The sequence below is a fragment of the Topomyia yanbarensis genome, chromosome 3 (genome assembly GCF_030247195.1).
Source record: "Topomyia yanbarensis strain Yona2022 chromosome 3, ASM3024719v1, whole genome shotgun sequence".
NCBI lineage: Eukaryota > Metazoa > Arthropoda > Insecta > Diptera > Culicidae > Topomyia > Topomyia yanbarensis.
In genome coordinates this window covers 409,572,246-409,589,601 of record NC_080672.1, presented here as the reverse complement: position 1 = coordinate 409,589,601, position 17,356 = coordinate 409,572,246, and the positions used below count along the sequence as shown (strand labels likewise).

Sequence of the window (17,356 nt, the reverse complement as noted above, 5' to 3'; positions counted from 1 at the left end):
TTATATTTTTAGATGGCGGAAACATAATTCATTGAAAGAAAGTAGGAGGGTAAAACGTATTTTGTATAAAATGATGTTTTAAAATTATTATGAAGCAGATGGGTTTTAAAGTATTAAAACTGTTAGTGCCCGGAATTCGAACCTGAACGGTACATTCATGAAATAGGTAATACAAAACAACACGGCTTAATTCAATGCGATAACAGAGCCAGCATAGTAACGCACACTTGTACGATACGCAAACAGAGCAAAAGCAAACCAAATAAAAATGCGATTTGTCTTTGATTACGACTGCGAACAGCTGACAAAAATAACACAGAACCCACTTTAGACTGGAAGAAGCTCAAAACCTATAATACGTTTGCCACTTCCAGCATTTACAGCATTCTCACATCAGTCTATGCCGGTAACATCTGCGATGGCTCACTCGGTGCAAACGGATAAGTGTTTAAATATCACCACCGTGGAAGCAAAGGATATACGTTGGCCGACGTCGTTGGGAGCCCATGGATCGGACGCTATGGTATGTACCACGACCCAAATGAATCGGCGAAATGGCACCTAAACTTCATTTTTAAACAATGCTTCAAGCACACCGATCCGGATTACTCGTGCGTTTACGTTACAATTAACACTGCGGAAGGGTTGTACGGCAATGGATTAACATTCACCTTAGGTAAAGGCAAAATCAAACAGTTCAACAAAAGTATACTGATTTTTTTTTATTGCAAGGTCGTGGAACGGACATCGTCCTGTTAGCCGTAAAATCGATGAAAGGTTTAGTTGAAAAACGGACCACCGCTAGTATATACGGGGACTTTGCTAAATTTTGGCGCGAGCTAACCAGTGAGTCGCAACTTAGATGGGTATGGATTATTCTCTTTAATTATACGGTTTGTTATTGTATAGTTTCTCTACCACTTACAGATTGGACCAGAAAAAGGAGTCACCCATCTCGCAGCGGCTGCTATTATCAATGCCCTGTGGGATTTGTGGGGCAAAATTAGGGGTTTGCCAGTGTGGAGGTTGTTGTCCGAAATGGAACCTGAGGTAAGTGATGCAGGGGTTTGAAGTGGGCCCATTGTTTAAGTTGGGCTTTGAATGTCAGAGGTCTTATCTACTTTCTACAGACGTGGTCGAACAATACGGGTGTTGTTTCGATTCATTGTCGATGCAAATCTCTGCTCCAGCAGGCACAGACCCCTTTCATCTTTTTAAATGTCAACATGCATTAGGAGCGCTGTGAAAATCATTATTAAATATTTAAGGGATTATGCACTAGGCACAGAAATTGTCTGTACAGCAATCGTTTTTTTTAAAAACGCGTCGAGAAACGATCGATTACTCCCAATATCGAGTGATTTATAATTTTATATCCACACTTTGGACCGAGTATGAAGCACTGAGGTACTCCCGTGGCCCTAATCGACCTCCCATGTTCGTCTCGTAGGCCAATACTCGGTTCTGAAGGTAACTTTTTAAAACATTGTACAGATAGTCGGAACCCACATTCTGTGCGGCGATAGCCACCCAGCTGGTACTGTTGAACGCGTTCTTCACATTGATCGTTACTACGGCGCAGTAGCGATCACCCACTCCCCTTTTGCATCGATGCTTTCTCCGAGCTCGCAATGACTGTGGGGGTTGTATCCACCGTTGAAATTCCTTTCCGGAATCCGAACTGCCTCTGCAATCCCGTTCTTGCTTCCAGCGCAGTTCGCCAGCCTCTTGAGGTAGACCCTTTCCAGAAGTTTACCAAAAGTATCCAGCAAGTACATACGATGCGATGGTGGAATACCTTATGGCTTTCCTGGTTTTGGCAGTAACACCAGTTTCTGGATCTTCCATCCAACCAGAAAGTAGGCTTCGTCCAGGCATTTCTGTAGCACTGTCCAGAACATGTCCAGAACCGCGGTCTTCAGTGCCATGTTGGGGATACCGTCCGGACCAGGAGCTTTCTTCGCTTTTAGTCCTTTTGCCACTGCAAGGAGCTCGTTTTTGGAAACCAGATTGTCACGAATATTTCCACCGTTTGCTTCGAAGTACGGTGTTGGCGGCCATACGGTCAGGTCGTGCTTCGGGAAGAGACCCTCCACGATAGTCTTCAGTTTGTCGGCGCACATTTCAGCTGGCGTATTGGACCCTTAATCTTGGTCAACACAACACGGTTAGCGTTGTCCCAGGGGTTAGAGTCTACATCTCCGCGCAGATCATTGTTGAGGTTTTACGGTAGTTTTATAGCCACTCATAAAACTTAGATTGCACTTGTAGCGTTCTATAAAACTTGGATTGTTACTTGGGAGGTTCGATTCCAGCTTGAGGACATATCTTTTCTCGGTGTTTCCAATAAAAAGGTGAATTTTCACCATTTCTTCATTCTCACCGTTCCGGTCATTCTTTCTCTGTCTGTTTTCCAGTGGACGGGCTCAAAATAGTTTTTTGTCGAAATGGATCATAAATTATTTTAAAAGTAGCTCTTGTGCACTAGATTCGTTTTTGTTATTGGCACATGCAAAAAAAGAAATTTTCAATCATTGGGGTGGCTCAAAAATAATTATTTCGATGTAATCGTTCATAAAATTGTTGAATTGTAATGATCTTGCGCTGAATTTGTTTTTAATATTAAAACATATTAGATAAAATTCCTTCTCATTAGGGTGGTTCAAAAATTAATCTTTTGTCGTCGCATTTTTAGTAGTTATATTTGTACACTGCATTTCTTTTTGTTATTAAAACATATTAGAAAAAAGCACTTGTTAGGGTGGCTAAACATAATTATCTTATCGTTAAGGTACTTAATTTTTATGTTAATTTTGGTACGCCGCAAATATGTTTGATATTCAAAAGAATTAATTTCCATCTCATTAGGGTGCTTTAAAACGATTGTTATATCTTAATGATTCAAATAAGATGCTTTGAATAACTTTGGAACAGAATTTATTTTTGACGTGAATTGATAAGCAAAAATAACTTCACTAATCAATAGTTTGGTTCACGCATAATTTTGTTTCCGTATTGGTTCGAATTTTTGCCCATGTAAATGCTTCAAACAGATTTTTTGGCTATAGGAATCGAGTAAATGTTTCATAACAAAGTATTTCGGGGCTACCGTAAATCTACTCGCATCCACTAGAAAAGTATTGAAATGATTATGGCTTAATGTCACATCACATGTGATTTATTCAAACAGATTTTATTTTACTTGGGTTATTTTGGGATACTGAATCGATTTATCTATAAAAGTTTGAGCAAACGATAATTTAAACAGATAAACTTTGATCTAATGCCGATAAAAAATGTTATGTTTATTCATATATTTAAAAATTTAAGCATAATTTATTTTAATCTCCGTCCGATTCTGATGATGGTTCATCCAATAATTTCTGCTTCCTGGAATGGATACTATCGACATCACCCCTCAATTAGGCACTTGTATAAGCTGATCATCCAATCAATATTATTTGAAAGCTATGCATGCCTTCGTGTCATTATTCTAGCTTTAAAATAATTATTGAAATTTGATATCAATAATTACCACGCGTCTCCATTTGCAGCTCTTCTAATTTTTAATTGCTTATCGCAAGTTTTCGCTAAATTACCAAGGGGTCATGTCAAAGAGAAAATTGAAAGCTTTCGAATGAGTATAGGGCGATAGCGGGCATCGTAGTTGTTATGGCTTTAGAAGTTCGTACTTTGTTAATTATCACGACAAACAGCTATTTACACAATGAATAAACAAACTAGTAACTCATTTGTGGTAATTTGAAAATATAATATTCGACACATAAGCCAATACAAAAAAATATTGATTAATATATCGCGTAACCTTCATATCTGGACATAAGTCCGGGCTCGTCCCACTGTTCGCCGAGGAATAATTGGCTCATTGAGATGGCTCGCGTAAACAGAAACTGAATGGATCAGAGCAACGGGAGCCAAATGGCTAACGGGAGTTCACCACTGCGATTAGCCGAATAGATGTTCGGAGCTAAACGGCTCTAATGTATCATTTTGTCTCAAGACCGAATCAGCCTTTTCCACGATATAACGCTTCGATGGAAGCAAAGTAAGGACTGTTAGCAATGGTTAGGCACTAAGTCCCACCTCGTGCCAATGCACTTTTGAAGCTATTTAACCATACTATAAAACATACAGACAATTTCGAACTGAATCTAGTGGTATATGACACTCGACACTCCGGGTCTAGCTTGAAAAGTCGAGTTTCAGAGTGATTGCATAGCCTTCCTTATATGAAAAAGGCAAAAATGAACTGATGATGCCTATACGTTTCATGAATCCGTACGACTATCAAATGAATTTCTCTGATATGGCTACCTACTGCCCAACAAGATGGGGAAAAATGCAAGGATTTTGAAGATGTATACGTAACAAAGCCGATTTACTATCATGTACCAAACAAACAAATCTACAAGTCTTCAAAGATAAGCGGTAAACCACAGCTGATGTTTCCACTAGAGCTCGAAAAATTATAGTATGCACAGAATGTACGTATACGAAATACGCAATAGAAAATAAATGCCAGAGAAAGCCATACCTGAGATAGATAAAGATAAATCCATTTTTCTTTTTTTCTAGCTTAGGCAGCATAACTACGAATCACTCGAGTTCACCAGCATGTCTCTTGGCATAGACAGACTTGTCCATCTTTAACGTGGGAACCGACAGTAAAGATGGACAAGTCTGTCTATGCCAAGGGACATGCTGGTGAACTCGAGTGATTCGTAGTTATGCTGCCTAAGCTCGACCCTCATCAGCAGAAGACAAAAGTTAAGCCCGTAAGATATTAAACCTGTTCCAATGACCCTGCCACTTCTAGTTTTCCGATCTGTATGCTTCAGACCCAGTCAAAAAGGGCAAGTTGCTGGCTAACGGGGGGCTATTTGCCAACTCGGATGCGCTAATTGCCCTTTAATTTGCCAGCAAATTGCTGGCAATTAGGGGGCTATTTCAAATGCTACATTTGGCGATTTGCCGCCGTCATTTTTTTGCCGCCCAACCCGCCCTTAAATCGCCCCCAAAACGCCCAAGGAACGCGCCATTTAATCGCCCTTAATTGCTTAATATGAAAATTAAAAATAATGCTTATTTTCGGATTCATTATCTACTAACAAATACTTACCAGTATACTAGGTAATCACCACCAACTTATAGGAAGAATCAAAGGTGAAATTGGTATTGCATACCAAAACTTATCACAATCTGACGTTCATTATGACTTTAGGTCAGAGATCTTGTTCTACTATACATACACATGATTCCACAATTTCCCACATTCGTTGGCTAAATGAAGTGCACTAGACTAAAAAAAAATACACGCGAGAACACACCAATTGTTCAAAAAACAATTTTAAGCTTAAGCCAACATGAACCGCCATGTGTGAAAAACGCAAAAAAGAACCAAGTCCATTTCAGCCGCCAGAAAATTTGTCTAAGTATTGAAATTGCCTTTAAATCGCATTCGCAAATTGCATTTGTTCCTAGGGGCAATTAGTTGAGTCAAACGTCAAACTTTTTAAATCGCCTGACTATGTTCGCCCGCATTTTTTTTTTGACAGGGAAGCTACGACTCACTTGCGAGTGAAAAAATACAAACTATCACTTTGCCAGTTCATGGGCTGAATCATAGGTGTCGCATGACTAATTTTGGTTTTGCCGCAAATCGAAATACGAAATCACACTACGGAAACGAAAACGTAAAATGAAAAAAAAAACATTTTTTTTTGTTTTAATCAAAATAAATATTTATTTTATGTTTGCACCCCCCCCCCCCCTTCAGAAAAAAATTGGCCTTGGCCATAATTTTTAAAAAAGATTTGTAATGGCCATTGTAAAAACATTGGGAAAATGTGAACAAACAGACAAAAGTTTTCGCTTACGTTTTGTTAATTGTTGATGGATTTTCATAATTCGAACACCAATCGATTCAGTAAATTGCCAGTAAAAAATTATTTTGAAATTTATTTGTGTGTTTTAATAGTATACTATGTGTGTACTATGAAAAATCCGCAAATCTGCAAAAAACAGGCAAGGCAAATACAATTTTCAAAAACTTCCCCAAGACCACACTCATACGCGCCATACAAATTACATCGTTTGTTGTAAAGGGAAAGTTATTGCGCCATGCTTACTCTGTTGGCAGAATTGCTCCTGCTAGCAGGATTTTCGTTTCATCTTTCATCCGTTGGTCCACGCAATGCACAGTGGTCCAGAATGAAAATTTAGCAGGAATTTTAACTTTTTGGTAAAATTAAATGACTTAACCTTACAATATGTTTGGCAAAGTTGTTGTACTTTACAAGGCCCTTCTTTTTGTTTAAACCGATGCTAGGGTGGTTCTAAATTTAGCAATATTTAAAATAGAACTTTTTAACGGTTTAAGATAGAGCTTTACTGTCTTCGATGAAGTTGTAGAGCAACACATTTTAGACAAATGTGCTGAAGACATGCAAGCTCTAGCTTTTATATTTTCCATTGCACGAGAAATTCAAATGTAAGCTTTAGGGTGTTCCTTAAAAACGGTTTTATTTCTATAACTTTTGAAGTTTTTATTTTACGCTAAAGTACTATTTGGACAACTTGAATATTATTTTAGGGCGCATAATTTGCTTTAAAACACCAACTACTTAACTTTTTTCGTTTTAAAGTTATAAGAACTTTTATATAAAAAATATAATTTTTTCAAATAGAATTATCTTCAATTCGGGCACCGAACATTAAATACTGTTGCTTTCATATGAAATAGTATGCTTTGTAGTATAGATCACCAAAAAATGGCAAATACGATATTTTTTTATATCTTGCAATATTTACTCAAAAATTGTTTATTTTTAGTAAAAAGTTTATATAACTTCCTAACGAGTGAAGCTAGAGGTTCAATATATTAAGACAAATTGTTCTCCTTCAAAATATCTGAAAGTATTTCCCAGCAAACCATCAATCGTATATCAATGTAGAAAAAGACTCATAAAGATGTCTACAAAGAGTCAAAATCGTTATGACAGTCGATTTTAGTCTGCAGAAATTGATTTGTAATCGCATATTACTAAAAACTTGATTTGAATACGACCTTTCATTCAAAATCGTATTGATGGTCTAGTTAAATCGTGTTTGATCGGAGCTGGTCGTAGAGCGCTGGCAAACTTATATTCGTACAGCTACAAATATTTAAAGCATTAAAAATCGTATTTTTGCTTACATTTGATCGTATTTTACTTCGATCAATGTCGGATTAACAACATAATAAAGTCATTGTGGTGGTTCCTATGTGTAGGAATAGTCAAAAAGCAACATAAACATATCTACGACTTCGATGTACATTACAATGACTTCCAAAAGTTAGATACGACTTAATATATCACAACATATAAGAAACCCGATTTCGCGCAATTACTTACGACTTTTCTCATATCTTTAAAATGAGATTGCTGCATATATGGCTAATGTTTATCGGAATAGAGTTTCTCTACATGAAGATATGATTACGAAATATTGTGACGCTCATATCAATTAAAATAGTTCTGTGTAGTAAGTCCTTTCCTAAAATCCAAATGTCGTAAGTTCGAATCCCACCTTAACATGAGAGGGGGAGACCTCTATGGGTTGGGGTTTTGGCTCCGGTTCACAACCGACATTAGTTTTTTTGGAGATGATTTATGTGCCTGTTAACTGGTTACCTTTATGCTAGGAAGTTTTGATCTTCTTTACCGACGAATGAGAGTAAATCGTATATCGTATTCCGGAATCGCTTACTAGTTATGGATATCGCATATAATGCGAGATTGTTTCGCATATCCTATTGTAAATACATTCTCTAGAATCGCATTCATACTAGAAATTATCGCGCCTAACGTGTATATTATTGTCATAAATCGTCAATTTCAATTGCTATGTACGTATATTGCCTCCAGTTTGGTACGCATATGCCGATTTTCTGCATTTTGTGCAACTTTTTTAGTGGGATATAAATACGTATTATTCAGTTGCAACTTGGATATACCACCAAAAAGGCTGGCTGGGTTCTAAAGTGATCCAAATAAAAAATCAAAACTGCAAAAGTTATACAAAGAAAACCATTTTTTAAGACAATAGCAATATTTACACCCTAAATTTTTTTGGTAAATTTCTTGTAAAATGAAAAATACACGACATAGAGTTTCAGTGTCTTCGACAAAGTTGGAAGAGAGCGAAACTCTATCTCGAACCATTAAAAAGTTAATTTTCATTTTTTTCCAACCTGTCCTTCAGATGTTTTTCAGAGTTTTTGAAGACGAACATTTTCGTCTAATACATCAAAATTCTATCTTTTATTGTTCAGAAGATATAAGCACTTAATATTTCAAAAATAGATTTTTTAAATCAATTTTATGAAATTTTAAAAAAATATCGCATTCGCTATTTTTTGCTCAATTATAACTCTAATCATGACCTTATTTATAGTTAAAAAAGAATTATCTTTTATTTGCCCCAAATGAGTGATATTGTTATTCCAAACAAACCCATTTTTGGCGAAAAAGTGCTCACAACTTTTCAACGGAACTAGCTTGATATATGGTGCCATGAAACAAATTATTTGCCTTGAAACAATCTTAAAGTTATCTGAAGACTATTTCAGTTTTAAATGAATACAGCAAAAGTTATTGGAATAAAACTGTATTTCGAAGAAACACCTTAAGCTCCGACTTTAAATTTGTTGTAAAATAAAAAGTATGACAGATAGAGCTTACATGTCTTCAGCAAACTTTTCCAAAATTTGTCGTTCTACAACTTCGCTGAAGGTCGTTTAGCTCTAAGTAGAGTGATTAAAAAGTTAATTTTTTGATCTTGGTAAAATTAGAACCACCCTAACTGTTGTTTAAACAAAAAGAAGGGGCTCATAAACTACGAAAACTTCTCCAAAGACTTAATTAGGCTAAGTTGTTTAGTTTTAGTAAAATCTCAAAATTCCTGCAAAATTTGCATTCTGGACCACTGTGCAATGGTGGCGCAATAGAAGTGAGATGGCAAATTGCTGGTTTATTCCGTGTGTATGAGCCGTGCCGGCAAGGCTCGAACCATTTCATAGATTTCTAGCCCCAATCACGAAACATAGGTATCAGCACACCGCCCTTATTAGGACAAATACAGAATGAAAAAAACTAACTAGTTTTACCTTCGCGCTTGGAAAAGATCAATTGTGTACCTTTACTAGAGAATAATAATATTAAAAGCATTTCTAATAATCTACATTCATTAAATTTCTAATAATCTACAATCCCGAAATTTTCGAAAACCTCCAAGAAAACAGTAAATGTGGCAACCATGCTACTAAATGAAAGCTTCACCGAAAAGAATGATGAAAGTATTTTGGTTTATTGTACAAAAGCTGGGTTTTCTATCTGCATCGCAAAATTGATAAAATAGGTTGTTTTGTTTCAAAAATGTTCATTTGACATGAGCTGCAAAGGTAGAATGTAGGGCTGTGTGTACTGGAAGGATGTTGACATTCGTAGATCCTAGACGGCGCAACAGAAACGAGATGGCGAATTACCGGTTTATACTGCGCACAGTACGCACACCTTCAGGAACGACTGTTTGGGTCGAAACGTCAATGTACAACGCAATACAACTGAAACATTGATATGGGAGCTACAACATAAGATTTACAGATGGCGAATCGATAGACTACTTTTTCTTAAAACCTCGGAAAACGAACGAGAAAATTCGAATTTCCATAAGACACAACGTAAGATTACCCCCTTTTGGACGCCAGCCATTTATTTTTGCGATGAGTTACGAACGTAGTAGGAGGCCTTGCCAAGGTTTTAACATCGTCAGCCTTAGCGTGTTTCGCATCCGTCTTACCTTTCCATTTCCAGTATTCCACAATTAGGGTCTTATTGGTATCGATCCAAATGTGCCGCATGGCCCTCCATTGTTGTGGGAGACCATGAGAAAAATTTAGAGTTAAGCGTTTATTTAAAGGCAACGCTAACTCTCCTTGTCGGTCCTGTAATTTGTAGGCATAGAGACGTGTAGAGCCCATTACAACAACACACCACACACAGAAAAAAGATTCCAACAGAATCCGTGGTAGGATTATATCCGACTTCTAAACAAGATTCCCTTCCGATTTCGGTTAAATAACATTTTATGTGTCAGCACGGCTCGCAGTAATCAAATTTTCTCTGATCAGGGAGTTAAGGAACTCTTCTAAAAACCTACCTAGTTCTAAACGGACTTCATAGTTCTTGGTGGTAACCAGAACCTGTCATAACATTATGGTTTCAATTATCAAATTTCACCATTTTGATTATCTCTACAGCTTACTAATTTATGGTAACTGGTAGTAGTCATCTTTTGGATTAAATAATAACAACAATTATCAATTTCTTTTTTACGTTTTAACGACATTCAATTAGCTAGAGATTACTGGGTAGGGAAAGTTATGAAACTTAGAGCCATAGTACTCAAGTGAGAGCAAGGATGTTGTCCGGTTGTCACGGTAAAGATAGATACGTCTACCTTTATCAGGACACATGTTAGGCAAAAATTAAGCCCGTACGATATTAAGCCTGTTCTAATGACTCTGCCACTTCTAGTTTTCCGATCTGTTTACTTCACATCCTTGCTCTCACTTGAGTACTATGGCTCTAAGTTTCATAACTTTCCCTACCCAGTAATCTCTAGCTAATTGAATGTCGTTAAAACGTAAAAAAGAAAATGTGACTAACATAGTTATTTGTTTGTTATTTATCAGTGTGCAATCGGGCTGTCTCAACAACCTATTTCTGCAACCTATGTGCATTAACTGTACACCTATCGTCTATCCGTTGCACTTGACAGTGTGTGCAGTGCTTTATGGTCACACCTACGACCGCGCACCCGGCTTCCCATGAGCGTTTTGGCGGCTCAGAGGTGTCCTTCCATGTTGCTCAGGGATACACTGGTCCTATACACATCCATGCATACAGGCATACATACGGGCTTACATTCATACATACACACAAACTATTTGGCGCAAGTTTGGAGCGTGTAATGTCGTGTCATCTAGTCTGTCAGCCTATGGAAAATCATCCTACCATCGCCTTGAGGTCAACGTCATATTGGCAAATTTCGCATTGAATCCGCTTCTGTCTCTTCCTAATCTCCTTTTGGTCTCCTAGGTCCGAAGCGGATCAATCGACTATTAATTGAAACGGTAAACATACTAGCAGTATTAATAGTCCTTACTCGTGAATACCTTTCCTACAACTGTGCTGTTTCTTCTCTATCTTATAACATAACTCGATTATCCCTGTTCTAGTCAATATACATATTCATTACATTATGGACCAGGCAAACCCTTAATTTTTCTATTATTATTATCCTGAGTAGCTATACCAGTGAAGGTATTTAGGATTTCGTTAAAAAGAATCTCTGCCAATAAAGGCGTAAGCAATATTTATCCACTTAAAGTTTGCACGAAACGAATGTCCGCCTGGTTCGACTCGAACAGACCACACCGACTCGAAAGGGTTGCTTATCATTTCTGAGAGCCGGTGTGCTTAATCGAGTTTAATAATCATAAGAACAAGTCCTGAATAATTAACTATCTCTTAGGTGCCAGTCCTTCACTCCTTTCCTGAACTAGCATCATACTCACGATCAAAAGAGTCGACAGCTAGTAGGATCCACATGTCCCCCACCCAAGCGAATTGATCAACTTGCAAGTAGGAGCACATATCTACCAACCAGCCAAGAAGACCTCCGAATCAATGAGAATGGACCATGCCAGTCGAAGGCCACAGGCCCAGCGCCATCTCGTACAGTGTCATTGTCATTTCTCAGCCCACCCCCTGGCAGACGTTCATCCGCCCATCTAAACTCTGTCAAGATGAGAACCTACAAAGCCTAACTGTTCGTATGTGCTAGTCCGTATAGATTTTGGTTGGCTGAAACGAAACAAGAAAAGCAAAATAATTGTGATTAGTATCGTAGCTATAATAAATAAGTAAACGATTTCTCCTCTGTTGTCCGTTTCCTTGTTCGTAGTCCTCCCTCCTGTTCCTGATCTGTTTGGGCCACTGGCTTTCCGTTTCCTTGGCCGTCACGCTCGATCCGCATACATCATAGCAGGAGAAACAAATAAAAAGACAAAACAAAACAAAATGAAAATAAATGGACGTCTGCTATCTGTGCCTAAATTGATGTTGCTTCTCAGTTTTGCACGACCCAGGGGGGACTTGGCCTTGATCCCAATGCTCTGTCACCGATGTTACGTGATATTCGTTATGGAATATTCTTTGTTTGGGGGCCCTTCATAAACAATGTTGTACTTTTTTTTATCCCTGATCCGCTGATACGTCTAAAATTCATTTTTAGTTTTTATTTCGTTACGTGACGCTCTTCCCCTATTGTCAATATCCAACATCATTTATAAATGGTCCCCTGGTGATATATTTAGAGCAGACAATCCAATGCAAAATAGGATTGACAGGATTTTAGTGCGCTCTTGGCGTGTCACATCTTCATGTTTGGTATACATACTAAGAATACCAAAGCATGCGATGTGATGACCGGAAGATTAGAGAAGCAACTCCTCCCCTTACCCCCCCAAGAAAATGTGACTAACATAGTCGAAATAAAAAAAATATATCAATTTCCTTCATCTAATTATAGCGTCTTAAAATTAAGGCTTTTCATGGCACCGTATGTACAGCGTATCGAAGCCAGAACCAATGGAAAATTTAGTAATAAAAATCGTTTTACTAAAGATGTACCATTTATTTCTAAATCGATTATATTTTACAATATTTACTTACGCTAACAACTTTCAGATTTTTAGTCAGATACCGTTTTTTTCGTAACCAGCTAATATTAATGATAACGCATTCCAATTTCATGTGTCTTCGCCCGTCGTGTCTACTGAGTTTGTGTTTGATTTGTTGATAAAGATGGCAACCAAGATTATGGCTCACTGTCTTGAACTTTTTATCAGTACAGAATGAAATGGATGCAAAACATTGTGATTTTCAGCACAATCATCTTAGGCGCCTCACTGATTAGCGGTGTCCATCATCCTACATGATTCCTTCGCCACTTAAAATGATAAGAATTCGATTTTGTTTCAATTTAACATTAACAGTACAGTAAACCAACAAAGTTTATTTCATTAGCTCTGGTTCATAACTTTAACGATATTTTTGTTTTACCACCTCTGCAGTTTTTCTTTTAGTTTGTTAATTTTATAAGAATTTCTTATTTTAAACGATGATTAAAATAGATTTATCTTTCGAAGGACCTCACAAATTGTAAAACAATGTAAGCAGCTGCGTTAAATTACAACTAATGAAATTAAAGTTAAAAAAATAACTAAAATTAAATTATTAGCACTCTGGCTCATGCTCGGGTTCAGTATCGTCTTCTTCCTCCTCATCCTCCTCGTCTTCGTCTCGCTGTACCTGGTTCGTTGGCCGATCCCCGAGCGGCGGCTGCTGAGACATTGAGCTATTGTTACGATTCGAAGGTTTTAGACAAACCGGACCAGCAGACGACCGAGGAAATCGTGCCAGATAGCGCTCCAGTCGCAGGAATTTAATAGAGACCAACCGATTATCGAACCACCAGCCGTTGATTTCGTCATGCACGATTCCAGCATCCTTGGCCGAAGCACAACGCACATAGACGCAGCAAGTGTTCCGATCCATCTGGATATCGTAGATTTTACATCGCAGCCCCACCTTCTCCAAAATGGCATCCTGGACGATGGTTCTTAGGTTGGGATCGTTCACTTCGTACTTGTCAAACATTTGCCGGATTTTGAGACAGGGCGTTGGCGGATCAGGTATTTTGTTGGTGTTATCAAAAGCAGGACTTTGCCACTTCTTTACTCCTCCGGGAACTGAACGTGTGACAGCGGTTGCCGTGATTGGAGCCGTATCGATCCAACGCATCATTTTGAAGTCTTCGCCGCCACGATTTCCCACCTCAAACTGTATTCGGCTTTCGTTCCGCTCTAAAAACTGAAGTGCTTCGATCCAAGCCCACTCGAGGTTTTTACGATTGTCGTGAGTTATCAGTCTATCTCGAAGATGGTTAACCACCACCAAACCACCCTCCTCGGATGGTTCGTTGCCTCCAACAGATGACGAGGCTTGACTGACCGCTTGAATAATCTCAGTAATCAACAAATTCACTTGATCCTTGCGTTTCTGCTTAACTTGCAGTACGAATTTCAGAAAACAGTTACCCAGATATGTCGACATTCCAATCATTCCCAGCACGCCAACAATAATAAAGAATGTGTGGAATTTATTGTAAAGCATACACGTGAACGGCAGTTTCGGTTTCAGTATAGCAAAATAATTACTCTTGGTTTGTCGTCGCCGCAGAACTTCTTCAAATTTCAGCTCATTGCCATCCTGATCGCAGTGATTTATTCTCCACTGTGGGTTTTGGTCGATCAAATATTCCATCGTGTGCAAATGTTTCGTCAGCTGCGGAATCAACGTAGACGGGTTGTGTTCTTTTGCCAACTTTAACACCTCATCGGCATTCATCAAATATGACACACTGGAGTCCACGCACTTACTGCGCTCCACGCGACTTTTCAATTCGGTTCCAACAAGTTTCAACATCTCCAATGCCGGTTCTAGCTCTGATTGTGGTATACATCTACTGCCATCTGTCGTCGTGGTTTCACATAATTCATACCTGAAGGAAACAAGATATTTCATAGCTGGACTATTAAACAAAACCATCGACAAAATTTACCTGGTATCAATCGAATTCAGCGTGCTTGCAATATCAGTGGTGATAGTCATGTACATAAATGCCACAAACACCAGAAAAGCAATAAATAGACACAGCAGCGCACATGGAATGAACGTCTGCTTGAAACCGTAGTGCTCGTCTAGCTTTGTAATCAGATTTCCTAACGCGACCCTCAGCGGGATTTGTGGTGGTTCCGGACTAGGCTGAGCATGTGTCACAATATCGTTCTCGCTAAAGCCGTTTCCGCCACTGGCATCATTGTGATTGGTCGAGTATCTACCTGAAAGGGTATACCGACTGCGGAAGTGGTTCCCACTAATCGGAGCCCCGCTGTGATTTAAGCTGAGATTGCTTCCGCTACTTGCACCACTGATGGCACTGCCAATGGCACTGTTGTAGTTCTCGTGGGACACTGTTTCACCTCGTAACTGCAGCAGCCGTTTGGTGTACTCACTCACGAAGGGAGAGTCCGACGCACTGCCGTTAGTGTTTGACGAATCATTCAGCCTGGTTGATGCGTTGCTGGATGGTACCGTTGGATTGTTGTTTCCGGTTATTCGATAGCTTGACGAAGGAAGTTGTGCCGTGGGTACTGAGGCAGCGCTTGTCGGAAGTCTTGTGGGAGTGGCGTAGGTACTGTTGGAGGTGGTACGACGAAAAAGAGCACTGGGTGAAGATGAGTTTCCTGGAAAATAAATAATTGTTGAATTCATGTGAAATCAGTCGAAGAAACATTCTTTTAAGATTTCTTGACCTGCTGTAATGTATGAAAATGCAGCCAACAGGCCTATAAATTACAATTGCAAATTTTTCTTGTTCTGAAATCAGGTCTAAACTGACATTAAATTACCATTACAATAGCAAAAAAAAAGAGTTTCAACTCACCAAAGCCCCGGCTTGTCGTTCGCAAACCACCGGTATAATCCTCCTCTTCGCTGTCATTAATGATCACCGGTGAAATGAACACGGCACTTTTTCCTGAACCGGGCGATACCGATTTGTTGTGATTGTTATTATTGTTGTTGTTGAAAAGTAAACTACTGTTTGATATGGGTGAATTGCTGATTCTCTTGCTGACCGATCTCGGAGCTGGTGGTGGCATTGCCTTTCGTGCACTGCTAGTACCAGTGGTTGTTGCTCTACGTCCGGATCTTTTTTCTCCGTCGGATTCCTCACCGGAAGAGTAACGCGTCGCATAGCTCGTCTCCCGTCGCAACTTTCCTTTCTCGTTTTCCATGTGATTGCGGAGCTTTTTGATCAACAGCTTCCGGGTGGTATTGGTGACGGGGAGATTCTGAAAGCCGTACTGCACCAATCTGAGCCGGAGCTCGTCGTCCGACAACAGGTCCAGATTATCCATTCGTCCGCTCATTTTGCCCTCTGCGCGGTATACCGTTCAAGGTGCTTCGCTTTCAAAACAAGAAATCTTTTTCGGTCGATGATTCAAAGGGAAAACTTCACCAAACACAACCACAAGCCCGAATCGAATTCCTACTGGTGGCGCCTCGTGCTAGTAGATATGTAACCGGGTTGTATTTACTTGCGACTCGTTCCCACGCACACGGTGCTTCTGTTTTTGAACTGCTGATGGTGATGCCGCCGGTCAGTGTTAGCAGATCTGTAAAGTACGAAGAATGAATCTTAATTCCGCCCAAAACAGTATCATTCATTCCACGTATTTTCTAAATCAGTCTGCTTTATATCTTGTCAAATTTTTTAATAAAATTATTCAGTTATTCCTTCTGTTTATGTTATAATCTGATTTTCGGCTTGCTTGGCCAATTACCAAACAAGTAACGAAAGCAACACTAGCAGAAAGCTGTCTTCGTCTGGCTTATTTCATCGAGCACACCACCACGCACATACAAGGCAAACCATGATCGGTCGGGTTCCCCTCTCCTTATACCCTTTCAAAATATTCATACACACGAAGGAAGGCGCTTCATGCCGCGCATTTACCCACAAGCAACAATTTTGTCCTACTGGAAAGGGGTCAACTTACGGGAAAACACAACAATTACGCCGATGTTTCGATGAATTCATGGCGCATTTTAACCGCAGACGATGCTTTATGAATCCGTTCAGCAAAATACACTTCACTTTCACTCCGTAGGACCGGTTTTGGCCCGTAAATTTACAAAAATAAATGCCACCGAAATTCGACCGAACAATACACTTGCACGATTTGACGAAGTGAAAAATTTTCTGAGCTTCCCTAGCTGTCAAATCGCGTGGTGCGTACTGCGCAAAGGGCGATTCTAATGATTTTGTTCATAAAAATCACGCATTGCATGCATGAAATATTTCATCCCAGTACGCTTGCACTGAAAAAAAGATATGTTCACATCATGTGTAAAACATTACTATTTAGATTTGTTCCATACTTTTGACAATAATATCCGAAGCTAAACCAAACTGATATTCTTGTGGGATTCATTGAGAAAACTAGGCCTAGGTAGGTAATTTTCTTGTTATTGGGGCTCACCCGTATAAATATGTACCATATGCCCACCAACGTTGGCCAACGATATTATCAAACGTTTAACCAAATCAACGCTTTTTCTTGAAAAGGGCGATACTAGCAGTGATACCATTCAGAGAAAAA

The 17,356-nt window shown here is 39.0% G+C and overlaps 2 protein-coding genes across 2 annotated transcripts in view; one reads left to right on the top strand and one right to left on the bottom strand.

Annotated features, from left to right (window-relative positions):
• The first annotated feature begins 267 nt into the window (after positions 1 to 267).
• Positions 268 to 17,356, top strand: part of LOC131694220 (mitochondrial enolase superfamily member 1-like) — a 36,083-nt gene continuing 18,994 nt past the window's right edge. The window contains exons 1-4 of the mRNA XM_058982735.1: positions 268 to 523; positions 592 to 676; positions 733 to 866; positions 928 to 1,050. Coding sequence (XP_058838718.1) covers positions 401 to 523; positions 592 to 676; positions 733 to 866; positions 928 to 1,050 — 465 coding nt within the window. The 5' untranslated portion in view covers positions 268 to 400. The remainder of the gene's footprint in view (positions 524 to 591; positions 677 to 732; positions 867 to 927; positions 1,051 to 17,356) is intronic.
• Positions 12,761 to 16,955, bottom strand: LOC131694219 (inner nuclear membrane protein Man1). The gene is made up of 4 exons (XM_058982734.1): positions 16,754 to 16,955; positions 15,637 to 16,369; positions 14,752 to 15,436; positions 12,761 to 14,691 (listed from the first exon to the last, which is right to left on the bottom strand). The coding sequence occupies exons 2-4, from the start codon at positions 16,121 to 16,123 to the stop codon at positions 13,365 to 13,367; spliced, it is 2,499 nt and encodes an 832-aa protein (XP_058838717.1). The 5' UTR covers positions 16,124 to 16,369; positions 16,754 to 16,955; the 3' UTR covers positions 12,761 to 13,364.

Coding starts and splice junctions, on each gene's coding strand:
- LOC131694219 (XM_058982734.1), bottom strand. CDS start 16,123: ATGAGCGGACGAATGGATAATCTGGACCTGTTGTCGGACGACGAGCTC. Junction 15,437..15,636: donor AACGACAAGCCGGGGCTTTG/GTGAGTTGAAAC, acceptor TTTATTTTCCAG/GAAACTCATCTTCACCCAGT. Junction 14,692..14,751: donor CTGAATTCGATTGATACCAG/GTAAATTTTGTC, acceptor TGTTTCCTTCAG/GTATGAATTATGTGAAACCA.